This window comes from Branchiostoma floridae, chromosome 3, assembly GCF_000003815.2.
Source record: "Branchiostoma floridae strain S238N-H82 chromosome 3, Bfl_VNyyK, whole genome shotgun sequence".
Taxonomy (NCBI): Eukaryota; Metazoa; Chordata; class Leptocardii; order Amphioxiformes; family Branchiostomatidae; genus Branchiostoma; species Branchiostoma floridae.
In genome coordinates, this window is record NC_049981.1 from 25,459,994 (window position 1) to 25,477,451 (window position 17,458).

At 43.6% G+C, this 17,458-nt stretch overlaps 2 protein-coding genes across 5 annotated transcripts in view; both read left to right on the forward strand.

Annotated features, from left to right (window-relative positions):
• Positions 1 to 171: 171 nt before the first annotated feature.
• Positions 172 to 4,517, forward strand: LOC118412714 (lipopolysaccharide-induced tumor necrosis factor-alpha factor homolog). The gene is made up of 5 exons (XM_035815742.1): positions 172 to 257; positions 1,675 to 1,770; positions 2,792 to 2,825; positions 3,191 to 3,353; positions 3,563 to 4,517. Exons 2-5 carry the CDS (start codon positions 1,693 to 1,695, stop codon positions 3,672 to 3,674), a joined length of 387 nt encoding a protein of 128 aa, XP_035671635.1. The 5' UTR covers positions 172 to 257; positions 1,675 to 1,692; the 3' UTR covers positions 3,675 to 4,517.
• A 3,224-nt stretch (positions 4,518 to 7,741) lies between these two features.
• The window catches only part of LOC118411348 (bone morphogenetic protein 3-like), a 32,135-nt gene continuing 22,418 nt past the window's right edge, over positions 7,742 to 17,458 (forward strand). Inside the window, exon 1 of one of the 4 annotated variants that reach the window (XM_035813575.1) lies at positions 7,742 to 7,943. The gene's annotated coding sequence lies outside the window, so the exon portion shown is untranslated. Of the gene's footprint in view, positions 7,944 to 10,198; positions 10,324 to 10,411; positions 11,034 to 14,963; positions 15,108 to 17,458 lie in introns of those variants that run through there. The other 3 variants (XM_035813576.1, XM_035813580.1, XM_035813578.1) reach the window with 3 other exon arrangements.

Consider the following 17,458-nt stretch of genomic DNA (forward strand, 5'->3'; position numbering starts at 1 on the left):
TGACCATCCCTGCAGGAGAAAAAAAATCTTGTTTTTTTTCTGAAATCAGGCGAAAATTAATGCGCGCTCTGATGTCATCCATAAAATTTACTTGCTGTGGCCTTACACCCCCAAGGCCCAACACAAAGAGGCCGGTCTCGTCGCCAAAGCAACTCGGCCACACCTTCTAAACACGGGATCATGTTTCATTACCATAGATCACGTGCTGTGGGCTTTATTTGTAGTGTACCTGTGCGGTGTCTTATCATACCTGTTGGGTAGGTGTGCCGTTTTTATTATTGTATACGATACCAAACTGTACCGTTAGATAAACTGTATATATTGGTCACGCTTACAGGGTCATATCAGGCTCTACTAAGGACAGCATTTGGGGCAGAAGAAGTTCCATGGTTTCCCTTTTGCTGGCGTCAAAACATCTTATCCTATTTGTAGTTGTATATGTAACTTGAGAATATATGCAACCGTGCTCGTACTCCTCACATCCTAACTCCTCTGCCGATTTCAAATTGCCTTTATAGAGAGTGCTGTTTATTGCAATCGATGTCTTAGCCAGGTCTCCACTTACATGAACCCCACGGCTATGTGTTCACAGACTCAGGTCTGGTAGTTTACAATAGCTCAACTTATGGGTGCAAAAATACACCATGTTTAAATGCATAGAAGAGCAGAGTTCGTGATGCACGACGTATGACACAAAACTTCAGACAGACACTGTCAAGTGTATATTATGTGTTTGGAGGAAAACTGAAACGTTGAAGCTGAAGGTATTACTCACAAGACGAGGTAAAATACTTCATACATGACAGACCGTTATGCATGAGAGGGTAAGAATGGCATCAATAGAGTTTTGTTTACATCAGTCTTGTGGCTAGGAGACTCAATTAATAGAATGTGCACGTCCTATGATGTTTAATGCACACGAGTCTTAGGTGTATTGTATATTTATGGTACCTTGCAAAGACTCATTCAGGTGACATATAGGCGGTATTTAGCACATGAAGTCATCTTTAAAATTCACTGAGAAAAACTACGGACACAAAAGTCACAACGAGATATTTCTTCCTGCTGAGTTTTCTGTTGATTTGTATGGGCATTTGAGTTAAAAAGGCTTCAAACAAAGGAATAATTAGCAATTAGGTAGCTCTATGCTCACTACCCAGAAATTTTCCAAAACATAAAAAATCGGTGCTGTCTCAGCATGTTCAAGGTGGCACTGAACTTGAAAATCATTCAAATTGCGACAAGACTGCAAATAGAGGCTACTTGGCTTGTTTTGTTCGTTTTTTTTTCTTCTTTGCTTTGTGGTATTTAGTGGAGAAGCTGAATCATATTGGGTCATGGTTAGGTTTTATATCCATGACCTTGTTTCAGCTCATTGATGCCATTTATCCTACGTCCTATTATCGTCATGAAAATTAGTTTTTAACAACATTTCAGGAATCTATTGCTGCATATACATCTACTATACCGTGTGGTGGTTTCTATTGACGAGTCGAATCCACAGTTTTGACTCGTTGCTATAACACGGACGTGGTACGCTTCCCTTCGCTAGGCCATGTCATGACGTGGCTGCTACCTGTCCTCCCCTGGTACAATCCATGAATTGTTTACTAGTAGCCCATACACCTACGTTTTTGCTACATCTCTTTGCTATTTTTACCTTTTTTTCATCAGAAATAAGAAACACCAGTGATGTCTGCGCCGGGATATCCACAGCAGGTACAGGCCCCTGTCCCGGGACAGGTCCCAATGGACTACAACCAGCCGCCGGTACGTACATGTATCATCATTATCCTCGTCATAACTTAATTTCACAACAATCGTTGGTGGCATAATAAGGTGCAACGTATAACAAGAGTTCGTAGACCTCATATCTCCATGAAATAGTCTGATTATGTAAATGGCTTCCACAGTATTAAATTATGCAAATTAATGACTTATTTGCATATTGGGTATCTGATAATGTTCCACCTGCCCCAAACTACATATATTGCACGTATCTGAGTTCTGTAAAGGAAACACTGCAAATACAGATTTTCCTCATTAAATATGCAAATTAAGTGCCAGTTTGCATAATTTGCATTTCATGATGTACATCTCTGTCTAAGCTACCTACATACCAAATATCATGTAAATTTGTCATTCCCTTCTTCAGTTATCGTCCTTAGAAGATTTTGACAAAAATGCCCCTGCAGTTCCTGAGCAACCTGCTAGGGGAACCAAATATACACCAGATATCCCTTATGTCACAAGCTATCTGCCATCCAAAAAGCAAGACCATAGCACATCCAGTTCAAAAGATCAAAAAAATGAATTTCTGCTGCAGTACAAAGGTCACATACCACGGGGCCCAAAATTGACCTTGACCTTTGTCTTCCCAACACCTACCCACAAACCAAATATCATCGTAATCCGTCCAGAGGTTCTTGAGTTATGCTCACTACAAAATCCGGACACACAGACACACACACACACACACACACACAGACACACACACAGACACACTCAAAACTATATCTCCATTTTTCATGGAGATAACAACATATTACTAACAACTATGAAACTAAACCACATGTACCATATAAGAGGACATATTATTCGATGTACTATAGGTACGTGTATAAACGTCACAGTGTTTGGTGGGATTTCTAACACACATCCAGTACTGTCCTAACATTACATATTTACAACGCTGCGATATCACATATTGCTATATTGCTGAATTTGGTCATGTATAGTATAGTCCTTGTGTGTTGCTTTTATAATACTCTCTTTTTCTTCTTCCCAACAGCCTCCGCCCCCACCAATGGGTACCACCGTTGTAGGTAAGTGTGGTATTGGTCCAATGTTTTGCTATACAGTACATGTGTAACGTGACTTGAAATTTTGATACATTTACGTTTATGAAGGTTAGACACTAGAATGAATTCTAATGACACGGAAGTGATGAACGTCACTCGAAACGTCCGGAAGTACATCTCTGTTCTTATCAAGTTGTAGAGATTGAGTAATATCTGAAACGTTGGCGCATTTAATGTTAGCACTGGTATTTGAAGAAAAATGCATAGATATAGTATTTTCCGTGGCATTCTGAATATTTGTATGGCTTTCGTAGATCAATGTTGACCATGATAAACATCTATCTAAACATCTGCACAAAAACTAATGCAGCTTCTTGACCATGTTGCAGTGTCGCAGCCCGGGGCGATTGTAGTGGCCGGGCAGCGGCAGTTTACAAGTCACGAACCCGTCCAAGTCACGTGTTCCACCTGCCAGCAACTCGTCCAGACCAGGGTGGATTACGAGATCGGCCTGATGACCTGGGTAGCCATGGGCGGCCTCTGCCTCATCGGGTGAGTGAAGTCAAGTTGGTTCTCTCTCTCTCTCGCTCTTTCTCTCTTTCTCTCTCTCTCTCTCATGTGTATGTGTATGTATGTATGCATGTGTGTGTGTGTGTCATGTGTGTTTCTGCCTAGTTGTGTGTGTGTATGTCCGTATGTCTGTGTGTGCACGCGCGGGCAGTTTGCCATGTCTGAAGATTGCCTTGTTGTTTGTTTTGCAGCTGTGATCTCGGATGCTGCTTGATCCCGCTGTGTGTCAAACAGCTGAAGGACGCTCGGCACAGCTGCCCGAACTGCAACACCCACCTGGGCAGCCACCAACTCTTGAAGTAAAGAGCTGAGACACCTGGGCACCGACAAACGCTTATACGAAAACCCCACGACACCTGGCACCTGATACCTGACATCTGATACAGCACACCGGATACACTACACTTGCCATGCCGCACCTGCCACACAACACCTGTCACAACATACATGAAACACTAAATTTGACACACAAACCCTGAGACACCACACCTGAAACACCAGACCTGTCACACACCTGTCACACGCACACCACAGATAAGGAAGTCCTTAAGTTTTTTCTACTGTACGCGTGTTCTTAGTTTTGACACTGTCTTAGAATACCGGACGTGTTTCCATCTGAAAGAGGTTTTCATTAAATATAACTAACTACTGTGCAGTCTACGGAATTGTATGCGTGAACATTGTATCTGTGGTTTCATTTACATACAACACTTCAACAGTGCCACTGACAATGTCAATGGGTATCGAGCTTAAAGTTACCAAGCAACGATACTTTAGGGTGATTACAATATCCATTGTAAGATGTTTGTTACTCTATCTCTACAAACCTGATGCCATACATCAATATGACCACAATGAAGTTCCAAACTTTTTGCGTTTGGTTTAGATTATTTAGTTTTATATATCGGAGTTGAAGCATAATTCCAACACCGTCAAAGCATGCCATTGCTCAAAATATTTTTTTTGCCCTTTGGACATTTTGAGTGAAGTTACCTAGCTATTCCTTCCATTTTAGTCTGTCGTGATAAACTATACTTAATTTCTGTGTGTTCATTAACTGTAAGTATATCTATGTACACTGCTGAACTTAATACTGCCTCTCAAACTTAATAGAATGTACGATATTACAGATTGTAAATACCTTTCGTTTTGGCGTCTTTGTCTATTTTTACTATTTTAGTTAAGAATATCTGAGTTGGTACGATCAGGTAGTTCAATGGTTTGATTTTTTTGTTGGTATTTCAAGAGACAAATGACTACCGTGGACCCAACGTCTGGAACAGTTTACTACCAGCACACGCGCGTGGTCCCAACTCTGACTTCCTTTGAGAGAAGTAACAGAAATAGTTTGAGTAGATGGCCCACTGACCAATGGATGATATTTCAGCACCAAGGAGAGGAACAGGGTTTGTAACTTATCTCTTCTAACGTCATCAATTTTTACTTGTAACGTTGTAAGTGTGTGTGTTTGTATATTCTATTTCATTTTAGTTCCAACAGACGAACGGTGATAAAATTCCGTGTATCAGTGTGAGTTTGAGTTTGAACGTTTACTTTTGTAAATAGCTGTAGTTTTACTTTTAGTCACTAGGCGGCGCAGCTTAACTATTGCCTTTCCTCCCAATTTTCGAACTGCTCAGTCCAGCGGAAGACCTCAACTACTTCCAACTATCAGAATCCCACTATCAAGCATATAAGGACACCTTATTAGTCTCGATGTATGTCACAAAGAAAAGAGTAATAGTATCCAGGATTGCGGGTTATTTACACGATTTCTGACCACCATCCACCTTTGCAAACATGTTCCCAATTTTCCGGGTCTTGCAGGTGGCGATGTGAAACCGAATGAGGCCTATTTTGTGACGGAAATAATGAAAAAGGGTGGTGAACCAGAGACAGTGGGCTCCTAAGATAAGCAAACAACGGAAATAGCGAGCTACCTAACTACACCTTTCCTTATTACTGATATTACGGTTAGGAAACTCGATGGCAGGTTGTTCCTGTGGAAAATCATACCCCTGAATTTGGACTCTCCAATTTTTTTTTCAATGTTGGCTGCTGCGACCAGTATGAACCCTGGCATAAGTTCGGTCAGAAAACCAGGTAATGGTGGTAGTTTATAACATATGATTAATGTTGCATACTTCCGGCATGCCATGACCGCTGGCTCCACGTCTTTATTTTTGTCATTTTGCCACATGCCTTAACTCTTGTACATGTGTTGTTTGTCATGCACAGCAAACAACAAACAATCATGGTAAACCTTAGAGTTTCCGTTGGTTGACGATGATGAAAACGTACACACCTCGCGACAACCAATCTCCAAAGAGATATAGGGTCTGGCTCAGCGTTTCAAGTTACACGTTTTTGTTTTCTTTTTGCGGAATTTTGTTCGTATCTGTTTCGTGGTAGATATCTTTTAGCTATCATCTTCCATCCAGAGAAGACATACGAAATGCTGAAAAAAATAGTAATACACTGAGCGAACCTTACATCTGCTTGAAGGATGATGATCGCCACTTTTAACCTCAAGCGTAAAATAAAATTAAAAACACTCTCACATCGTCCGGCCTTCATTATTCCCGGTAATTCTGTGCTGTGGGGCTGATAGGATAATCATAGGGTTCGCTACTGCCGCTACTAATTTAGAGTTATTATCCCCGCATTCCTTCTGTTTGATGAATCAGGATTTAACACCGTTTACAGCCGGGTTTGATCTGAGCTATACCCCGAAGCGAACGCGCTTAATGCGGATAATGTAATGGTATCAATCATTTACAGGAACCTCTCCGTAATCTAGCCTACTGCAAGGACTTTCTGCGCGGCTGGCGGTTTCTGTGGCTTTTGGGGCTGACCTGTGGAGTTCTTCTGACATACACGCGATCCGAAAATAGCACAAACCAGCAACGAAACCCATTAAAAACACCAGCCACTAAAAAGGTCTGTGCAGTAGGTTATTCATACCGTACCCGAATAACATTATACCTGTCTCTTCCTGCAGTTCTACACGGCATATAGTCTTGCAGTGCTAATTACCTTACAAATGTAAGTCAATTCTACAGAGTAGGATAGACGATTCAGCACCCAGTGCCCCATAGGCTATGCCATAGGTATATTGAGCTGACACCCTAAATATGAAAATGAGACGCATAAGAACCTCACCAACAGATCTAGACCGGCATGTGTCTCGTTGTCGTGTTTTAGAGTATAACGCATCACCTTGGCTGAAGATGAACTGCTTTTCTTTACCTTACTAAGTCATAAAGATGATATCTTTCCTTTATCTCTTTGTGGCAGGTATATTCATGAAGCAGACCGGACGATTCACCTGTCAAGACAATCTAGATAAAATCCTGCACTCTCCATTTTCAAACAACACGAAATTGTTTTATAGTCTCCCTGGTATGTCCGCGTTGTTAGACCAAAGGGAACACTTTCAGTTCAGAAGCGACAAGAATTTCTTAGCACATTCCGCGGAGAGGTTGGTCGACATGTTTGACTGAAATAAAGCTTGGGGCTTTGCGACAAAATGTTAAATCATTTCCGGCGATTCATCACTTATATGGAGAAAATAGTTTTTTTCAACTAAATCCTTAAAGCTGATACTCTAAAGTGGACATTAATTCTTTTTGTTAAAACTTAAGATTGAGGATCGTGTCATTATGAAATTACACCATGGTTGATATTTAGAGCAAAACGAACGATGAAACTGATTACAGGTATACATATTCTAACCCACTTGTTGCCTGACTTGGACCAGTCTTCGCCAGTAATACTTATGAATGTTTAGAAGTAGGTCACCTTTGCAACATTCAAGATCAGAAAAATGATAAAATCTATAAGAATTTGCTGGAAAAGCAAACAATTCAAGCATCAACAACTTTCTCGACTCACTTAGCTAAATGCAAACTTTCACGATGGGGTTGATTTTCCCAGTGTTAACATTACGCCTCTGTAAAATACGTGCGGTTCACAGAACTGTGTCTCTCTACTTTGAAGCCAGTATCTCAGGTGAGATAAGCATCTCCGTCTGAACTAGCGATAATTTGTACTCGGTAATTACCAGTCGTTTGGCTGAATGACTGTCGGGTTCGACTTGATGACCCTTGCACAGGCTGGGAGAGGTCAACCTGCTCAGAACAATGGCAGGACGACAGAAGACAGGATACTTGTGGTTGTTTTTGATCTCACACCTGGGGTATATCTATTATCCAGCTGAGTTGCCGGCAACAATGGGAGCTGTAAGGCGGTGGGCTGAAGCCTCTTATTATGTACACCCCGGTAGGGAGGCACTGTGGAGGGGTCAAGACAGTGATTAGCAAGGCGCCCGGGGCGGTCCAGGTGTGGAGTTTGTGATGCTGGATTTTTACACGGGAATGTGCGCTTAACGAGGGCCACGCAGGTATAGACGTACCTGTGCGCACGCAGGTGTTTGTGACAGATTGACGATCCGGCCGCCACCTCTTTAAGTACCGGACGACGTCACTGCCACTCTAGCTTCTGGAGAAGACGCCGTGTTGGGAGTGAGAGAGGGACTGGTTGTACGCTGTTACCGCGGTGTGTGGGGAGCTGGTAGGTGTGAATCTTACCTCTTTCAGTTAATACACTAGACAGATATCCGACAATTAGAGTCGACTTGGGACGGGGCGGTCGCCAAGCGTTCGGTTGCGTAACTAGGTAGGCTGTGTCAAGCACTACTGGTGTTTCATACAGACATGTGGGTCGTCTTCAGGCGATCGCTCTTTGACGTTTTCTCCGCGCATGGAGCGAACATGTTCCGGTAGGCTTCTTCCGGAAATCTTTATTGAGATTCTCGTCAATACGGACAACGACAACGACGAGTCGGCCCTCTGCCTTACATTTTACCGATTGACAATCAGGCTGTATATTTTCCACACAGTATCACTTCGCTAAGCTCAGAACTGAACCAAACCGTTGCAGATACGTACAGTCGAATAAGGTTTGCTGTAAAAAAAACGTTATAGAATGGGGAAAGAGAATACTATACTACACATTATGAACTAGGGTTTCGACCATTGCGGCATTGTGCACTGTCACTTTTGTCGTACGATAGGTGTACGACAGCAAAGCAAGGGCAGTCGTGGATGTGTGGTATAAACTGTCCTGTTACGGGTCCGAGTGAATCATTGTCCACCGTCGGTTCTATCACATAGTAGTCCACTGTGTTCTGCTACTGCCATGATCTGAACACCCTGCAGCTACAATCAGTCTTTCTTCAACTCTCCCCACTTTATACTGTTCATCGCGAGTTTCCTTAGCTCCAATAGTTTGCATTCTGACAGCAATGGTGCTAGTTCTCTATCTTTGAAGTCTGCCCTCAGTAAGCTCTGAGTGGTTTCTTGCGGTGTCTTCCTTTTATGGATTTGTTTCTGTTTCTGGTTACTTAAACCTACCACGAAAATCACAGGACTAATGTCACCGCGCCTGAGGCATATACAATATACCCCGCGTAGGTCGACGCATAAGGTACCGATCAGTACGTAGGTTCAGTCGGAGGCTGGGACACTGACGTTACAAGTAAACAGAAAGACGGACACAAAAAACCTATTGTTACTTCTTAGTTCTCTCTATCATATCTTGCAATGTTCTGTACCTATGTTACGCTTGGTTTCATTTTCCACTTGAAACCAAGACTATCCGTCCAAGACAATTTATTGTTCAGGTGACATGTACTTGACAAGTTGTTGTGTAGATATTTATTGTGGTGCTGACAGGTTGTCTAGTTTATAATGTACGGAGGGAGATGTCAGCAGTCACGTCTACTTTTTGATTGGATGAGTCTATATATTAGTTCTGCACGCCATCGTACGGTCAAAGCCTCACCCAGGCACTCTGCAATCATTGCCTTCGGAATGATCCACAATATTTCAATGCCCAAGCAGATGTGGGGGTTGTTTCTGACTGCCAGGCCTCTCAGACAGTACTCGCTCCCAGCGTCTGCTATAACTGGCAGTTTTTGCGATGACTACTTCACCACCACCTCGAACATTTCCCCTTTACAGTAAAACACCGCGTGACAGTTCTAATCACGAACCAAAAGCACTGGAGAGAAACCACTGAGCACGCTTCATTCCCTCCCAGTGAACTTTTTCTCCTTCTAATTTTGTCCCATTCTTGTTGCCCTCTACCTGACCATCTGTACTTCCTGTCCTGAAGACAGACAACCTGTCCTGGCCTGAGTCATATGGTCGACAGGTTGGTTCTATTTGGACAGCTGAAGGATGGCCGTGACGTCACGGGGGGCTCACCTGTGGATGGGCGGGGTCACCACTGTAGCACTGTCCCAGGGCGTAATGTACATACACGGGACTCTGGGCGGGCAGCCTGGATGAAGAACTGTTTATAGCAAAGTCAACTATCAACAATAACTAAACACCTGTTAACGCCTGACCACCACGGTACGTCAGTTGTTGTCAGGTACGTACAGGGTTGGGTTGTCTTGCACATCACGGTTTCTGTTGGATATTTGGTCAACGTTTCATCAGAATTTCGGTATAGTTTATATACGATACATATCCTTTCCGACACAACATTTGGAAACTGTTGAACGGATATCATCCTTATATACGCTGATATGATTTTATATACGAGACGTTTTGGATGGGCGGTGCTGGATGGATCGTTCTGTGGGTGCTGCGCCTCCAGCCATCCCAACATGGGACAAAAAGCTCCTCTATAAATCAGCTGCGGCTAATAGCCGAACAACGAACCAATGAGGGGGAAATAAAAGAGCACTTCATGATACAGAGATGTGTGATGGATAGGGTGTCAGGATGATTGGTCCTCCCCCTAGGGTCAAACCGTTTCCCCTGCGATCCTGCCGTGTTCGCGGGAAATCGCGGCTTACTTCCAGTTTGGTGACCGCGGGAGAGGAAGGGAACGACTACCGGAGAGTATAGTTCACACATCAGGGCGGTCGTCTGTCAGCGAGGTAAGTTAAGTACGGTATCTGCTGTTTAACAGCAGGCTGACAGTATGTGAGAGGGTGGCGGGGATGGAACAGACGTGTGTGCGATAGCACAGCACCGACATCAGCACACCTGGCTTGTTCTCAAGACCACCCACATCAGCCCATCGTAAAACTTAACGAGAGAACGGTAGCTAACCAGGTATCTGTGGACGCCTCTACTCTCTGCTATCCTGACGGTTGGTATCGTCGGCCGTCTGGTGTTCCGAAGGCTTCTGCGTTTTGTCGCTTTGGTGGTTGTCGGAACTGACTGTCGACAAGAAAATCCCACCTGCGCTTGGGCATACGTGATCGCTGGGAGAAAAGGCCTGACATCGCCTCTGGCTTGCTCCCAAGCCCGGGCTATCCAAGTCAAGCCGAGCTGTTGTCCGGCAGGCTTTTAAGATTCCACTATAAATCCCATGAAGTCATTATCTCAAAGCCCCTACTCAAGAGGACGTGTCTTCGGGACTTCTGTGGTAGCCGGCTCTCATTCATGCAGAGGTTGGCAGCTTTACAAGTTGTAAGTCCCGGTATCAAGCCTGTGCGCAGAACGGCCCGGCCGCAGGTAGACTACTATAGGCGCTACAGACTCCGATCGTGGGACGATCATTAAGTCCAGAGGGCGGCTCTCCGCTAATGACTGGGCCGGATAGCGAGGTCACAAATACCCCCACCTCACTGGAACAGCGCAGGTATGCTAGTTCTTTTCAATCCGTATCCACTCGGATATCTGACTTTATCTCTCTTTTGTAGCGCGGATTTGGGACATTTTCTTCGTGACAACAGTATCGGCCGGCTCAGGACTAATTGGAACAATTACAAACATTTCGATAGACATGCACGGCCGGTGAACCGATCCAACTTTCAAAAGCCAAACATAGTGGGATTTATGAAGAGCCATCCACTGGGTGACAATTCTAGTGAAAGGACCGTAAATTCTGTAAATGCAAGGCATGTGTCCGGATGCGGTAGCCTCCTGAGCAGGCTCTAAGGGTTGGCTTTTGTGAGGATTATAATGTGATTTTTTTTCTGGCTGTGAAGCAGTTCTGATTGTACACGGTTTCTTGTAGGCCACCTCTGTAGAAACTGGGCACAACTATGATACTATTAACACATTTATAAGCCCCTATAAAAGCCCATCCTATAGAGCCTGCTGAAAGGGCTACAGATACAGAAATTCAGAATGACGAACGCTACACGGTGCAAAGAAACAAGAAACCCCATCCAGGGGACTGATAAGATCTAGTCTATGTGTACAGGTGGTTACTGTAGACAGGATGTTTCTGTCTTAGGGACCACCTAAAAGTAGGCACATTGGCCAGGTATGTGAAGATGGTCAGTTGTACAAGTTCGACTGTAAAGCATCATTGTAACCAGTTAATCGGGATGCAGCAAAGGGACAGTCGTCGTGGACGTCGATACTATCGAGATTTATTTTCATGATGTGCACTGGACGATGCAGAAATCAAGTCTGTTGCGTAATTTATTACCTTTTCCTCTTTCGCTTTCGTTTCGCATTTCTTTCCCTCCGTCACTCGTTCTCTCTTTCCCTCTTTCATTCATTCTTTCCATCTTCTCCACCCTGTACCTATGACAATTATATGATTCAATAGTCATTAAAGCAAGGCATTGTTGCCCTGCTTTGTCATAGTATTTCGTCAATGCAAATGTATATTATGAGTTGCAAATGAACTTAGAGACGATTTCATCTTTCACTGGCCGTTTCAAAATCGATGGTTTGTTTGGGATAAGTCCTGGTCTAAATGGTTCTGCCTCTTTCTGCCTTCCATATACAACCACTGCCGTCCATATTATTCAGCGTATACCTGTCGTTTTTGTTCGCAGATGCGTTTCGTATTGCACATTGACAGCTATACGGTGGTGTTTTTGAAGAGATGTTTCGGAATTCAGCATACCGTTTTACTATACAGGATTCATAGTTCCCCAGGACTTTGGTAGCAGTTCGCACAAGTACGCGTTCGCCCCATCTACAAACGCAGGGCCTGTGTAGGACTTTGCGTTGGGCTTGTCTGTGTGTCTCAGTGTCCCGGTTTGCATTCATGGCGCAAGTGAAGGAGGTGGAGTCTGCCATCTCTAATTGTCTTGTTCTCAAAGTAAGTTCAGTCCATCTTCAAACACTCGTACCGATCAACATGCACACTGGGTCAACTCGGGAGAGGGCGTGTAAATACGGCTGTATTGGGGTTTCCTGAATGTTCCCTCTAAGGAACTCCTCCTATTTCTTAGCATAATCTAGAACGAAAACTCCTTTGTGTCGGTATTGTACACACTTGTACAAATTTGTAGCTTTATCCAACACAAGAGAAAGATGACTCACCGAATTTTCTGCCTTATCTTAGATCAATGGACTTTGGTGAGTCACCGTTTTCTTTTTACTTTGTACTGGATAAAAGTAAAAACTTAGCTTTGTATAAGTAGTAACAACTCATTCAATCTAATGCCAGAAGGATGAGTTGCTTGGATGGGGCTTTTGGAAATCCCAATACAGACACGCCCAAAGATATTAAATTGATACACTCTCTTTTGACTACACACGGTGTGCAAGTTGTTTCGTCCGAACGTTTGGAGATGGATACAGATCTTGATTTGAGAAAAAAAGGCAATCAGAGATGGTTGACTTCAGCCAAGGAGCTTGCTTCAGTCCTTTAAGTCTAAACCCTCCTTTGCTCTAATGTCTTGGCAGTTCCAGCCATTTCCTGCCATGCCTCTGGGCGCGGGAGCGGTGCAGAGGGCTGCGGCTTGTTCCATTTCCTGACCTGTAATTGACATTCCGCACATTCAACCTCTCCTGTGACGCACCAAACATCCTCACCTGTTGAAAGAAGCAGGTTCCTCCCCCTCCCTCCCCTTCCGTCGGGATGGAAGTCCGGATCAGTAGCTCGCAGTGGGGCATTGGAAGCAAAATACTGTGTTAACGGTTACCCGAACAACTTATATAAAATAAAAAACTTAATCAAAAACATCAAAACGACTGCTTTCAAGGGACATAACATTTTCGATCCGACATCCTTGTGATGAAAACGTTGAAGGATCGTTTTTCACCGTGTTCTTCTCATTGCTGTTGCAACAGAAACTGATTTGTGCTTGCACAATGTGTATCCGTATAATTGAAATGTGATATTGGAAGTACCGGTGCTCCGACGCATTTCAGTTTTACATTGTAAAACAATAATGTTTAATTTAAAGACATTATTTCTTGGATCACTTCGGCCCAAATCTTAAGAGGGATAATTCCTATATAGCTACATACCGACTATATTTCTTTCAGGACGTATTAGATCGGAAACACAGTATTACTTTTCCTAGGCCTAATCTCCAAGCAGATGTAACGTTTGGGAATGTTTTCTGTCTCTTTTGTGGCCTTTTTGTGTGTATCCTTCCTCCTTCTCTTTTTTATTGCAAAGTTCACTAAATACAATCCAGGTGACGATACACTCAAGTCATCCCACCACAAAACAAAGGATATTAGTTAAATACAAAGCAAATTATAAAAAACAGTTAAATAAGAGTTATTCAATACTAGTAAACGAAGGTAACTGGGAAATCAGATATTATGAAAACATGTCTTTCGGCATGCTTAGTTAGCTAGATTGATGTTCACTCATATCCGTGGACATAAAGTAAGATTTGACAATTGTTACCCGTGAACAGAAGTATTATCTGACAGATTATTAGTGTCTGTGACAAAACATATCAGTCTTTTTTTTCAAACTGCCTGTCACCCTCCAGTGATGTTTTCCCTGTCTTATCTACCTCTGAAAAGTTTTGACAAAAGGTGAACAGACTCTCTAAATGTTGCAAAAACGCGTAGAGCACTGGGGCCGAGCCGGGTCCATAGAACTGCTTGGAGATCACGAATCAACAGCTAGCTGTGTTTTATTTCAATATTTGCTTTATCATATAACACTGCAGGAAATATCAATCGGCAAGTGGCCAACACGTGTTGTGAGGAACCCGTGTGCACCACCTTGTCCGTATCTTGTAAAACAGGACTTTAATTGCGTACGATACTGCGCTTTCACACACCTGTGTCTATATGTCTCCGGTATCTCCCACATATGTTCGCAATATGTGGGCTGCATGTTGCACATTTCTGCCAAGCCGCCGTGAATGACATCTGGAAAGTTTCAGGCCCAACTTCACTTTTGAAGAGAAGTCCCATCGTCGCGTGAGAATGATGCTCAGTTTGAATGAAACTCGGGGAGGTCTTCACCTAGCCACCCCACCTTTCATTATGTAAGGAGAGCGATAAGGGTTCTTGGAAATTAGAAAGTGGCCAGTGAGTGAAGTGTTTGGCGAACACTGTTCAATGTATTGTAGGCTCACCACACACAAGGCTAAATCCCCTCGGCCGCATGCGATCGCACGAAAGAACGCCCGTTTACAATCATTTCATAACATTTTTCCTTCCTCACAAAGGCAACAGCAAGTAAAAAGATGCCGCACCCGCCATACCTACACGATTCCCGGGTTATTAAAACGGCGGATTTCTACGTGATTTTAGCGACTCTCCCCCGTACAAACTTCCTGAGAACAATTCTGGCGTTGTTGACTCGCTCGGTGTCCACATGTGTTGGCCATGCCATGCGATCTGTTCGCCACACGGTTTGCGTGATGCTCACACGGCAGGGGTTTAGTAACGACACACGGTAAACCCAGGTGCAAAACCCCGCCTCCGCCAGGAACAGGTGGCAGTCGGAGAGCGGCAGGTAGCGAGGCGGCACGGTAGCGCGCGTCACCCGCCAGTAAGTTCCTATTTTCTGTTTTCCTCTCTCCCCTTACATGTACATCTCCTTTAAATCACTAAGGGTGTAGGATACAAAAGTTAGACTGTAAAGCGTTTGATCGGTCGGGGACATTTCGTGGCATTCACTGCGTCTTCATGGATCTCTCAAATGGTGCGCACTTTCTCGGTGTGACTATCCTCCGGTGATAGGCGAACAGTAAATCAGGTGTTCTACATATAATAGATGTCCGAAATGTTACAAAACCACGCGTAAGAAAGGTTGCGTCGGGTCCTTACATCTGGGTGCTCGGAGAGTGCAAGGTTGTACCATTCAAACACATTTTCAACTCCGCGACTTTCCTGGCCGTAAGTATTTTTCTATGGAAGCAAACGACTGCGTCGCATTAGAAAGGTTTTTCCTTGTTTCAGACCCACTGCAGAAAGGGATTTTTCTGTTGAGACCGCTTTTTACAGCAATCTCAATTGTCAATCGTAGGCAGAGTTAACCGTACACATAAGGCTGTGTACAAGGATTAAGAAACCATGCCGTATTGTCTTTTCACCTAAACAATCAAACCCAACACACGTCAAATTCACTATTTCATAGTTTTTTCCAAAATATCTGACGAAATCTGCGTTACTAGGGTTTACTGTCTGTCAGCCTGTTTGGCAAGATTCCTAAACAAGACGTTGGAACGTCAAGAAGTTGGAACGTTTTGTTTGCCAGTCACCATAACGACTGGTAAGTGTCCACCAGTGAGATGAAGTGGGCTACTGATATCGGACAATTGAAGAGTGCGCTTTCGCTAAACAGATAACAGCAAATGTAGCTGCAAATGTAGTAAGCCGCGTCGGGCGGTCTCTCGTCGGCCCACAGCAAGAGGAAGAATTCTACAGCCAGTGCCCTAACTTCTCCTGACGTTTATCAACGGTTTATGGTTTATGTGTCTGTAGCTTAAAAGCATTTGTATTATATTTTGTCAATTGCGGTTTGAATATTTTTTCAGTCCGTTGTCACCGTTCAGGCGCCTCGGGCACGTTTCTCTATTGTTTAGAAATATTTACCACGAGTAATATGCGTGCAGGGTCTGGCGATGAAAAATGAGTGCGCTCCCCCATCCTCTATGTGTGAGGCCGTGTTGGTACCGGTGCTTGTGGAATGGAGAAAACCCTGACCAAAGGAATTTGGATCATACGTGATATACATCTCATATCTCGAGCCAACAGGCGCGCGAGGAGAATGGGATTGGGCACGCATTTCAATGGAGAGAGTTTTTCCTGCGTTCTTCTGTCTTCTGGAGACTGAAGATTGATTGGACTAGCCATGAAATATTTATCGGCTATGCGGGCTGTCTGTGCGGTATAGGGAAGTCTTCAATCATGGTTTATGGGAGGTTAAAACTGTGTACAGTAACAGGATCAAATAAGTTTTCATGCGCAAAGTCTTACTCCCCTGCTTTCCAAGTACTGCGCTTGAGGAGTGAGCTGTATAGCATATTTACATAAAATAATCTCCAAGCAGATGTAAGAATCCGGCACACTTTCTGCATTTTTTTTTGTTTGCAACAACTTCTATCCCTCTCTAGTATTGTACTTATTGTAACGGTTTGCCATCTGCTGAAAAAGTGTGCTACATATTTCAAACACTGGCATAAAACTAAAATTACTTTGCACCCGCTTGTGGATTACATACATAGCCACAAGAAAGGTACAAATATACACCGAAATATTCCCGCCTAGCAGAAACATTGGATCCGATACATTTTTGCATGTTTTGAGTATTCACCAATTAATTTCATTCAAATATTTAACATCGAACTAAACGACACTTTCGATGGTTTTAATTTGATTGACAACTTGTAATCCAAATAAAAACCTCCATGACACCATGGCACATATGAATGAATGTACCTGTGGTACCCCAGATTTTCTTCCGTTTTGGTCCATGTTTTGGTTGGAGCGATGTTGTCCGGTAACACCGAGGAAGAGCTTTTTCTCCCCGCCTGCTTGGTCCGTGCGATATCATCGCTTGGTCGTTTGGCATGGATTTTGCTTGTCATCCTCATTTCCCACCTCGCATCACCTAAAGACCACGGAAAGGTTACCGGCGTGTTAGCTATTGAGTAGAGCATCAGTGAGGTCAGTAGGTGTGCCGCCAGTACGGAGATATCTCTAGTCTCTAGTCTGCGACAAATCCTAGCGGCTAGGAAATATTAAAAGCAATAATTCAAAAAAAGTAGAATCATCTGGAAAGGAGCTCAGCCGTGCGAAGTAGTTTGGCAAATTACGTTACTTTTGTTGCCAATTTCTTCTATCTATTATTTATTTATTTATGAAACTGGTGGGTCTTGTGGAGGCAGGAATGTGAAG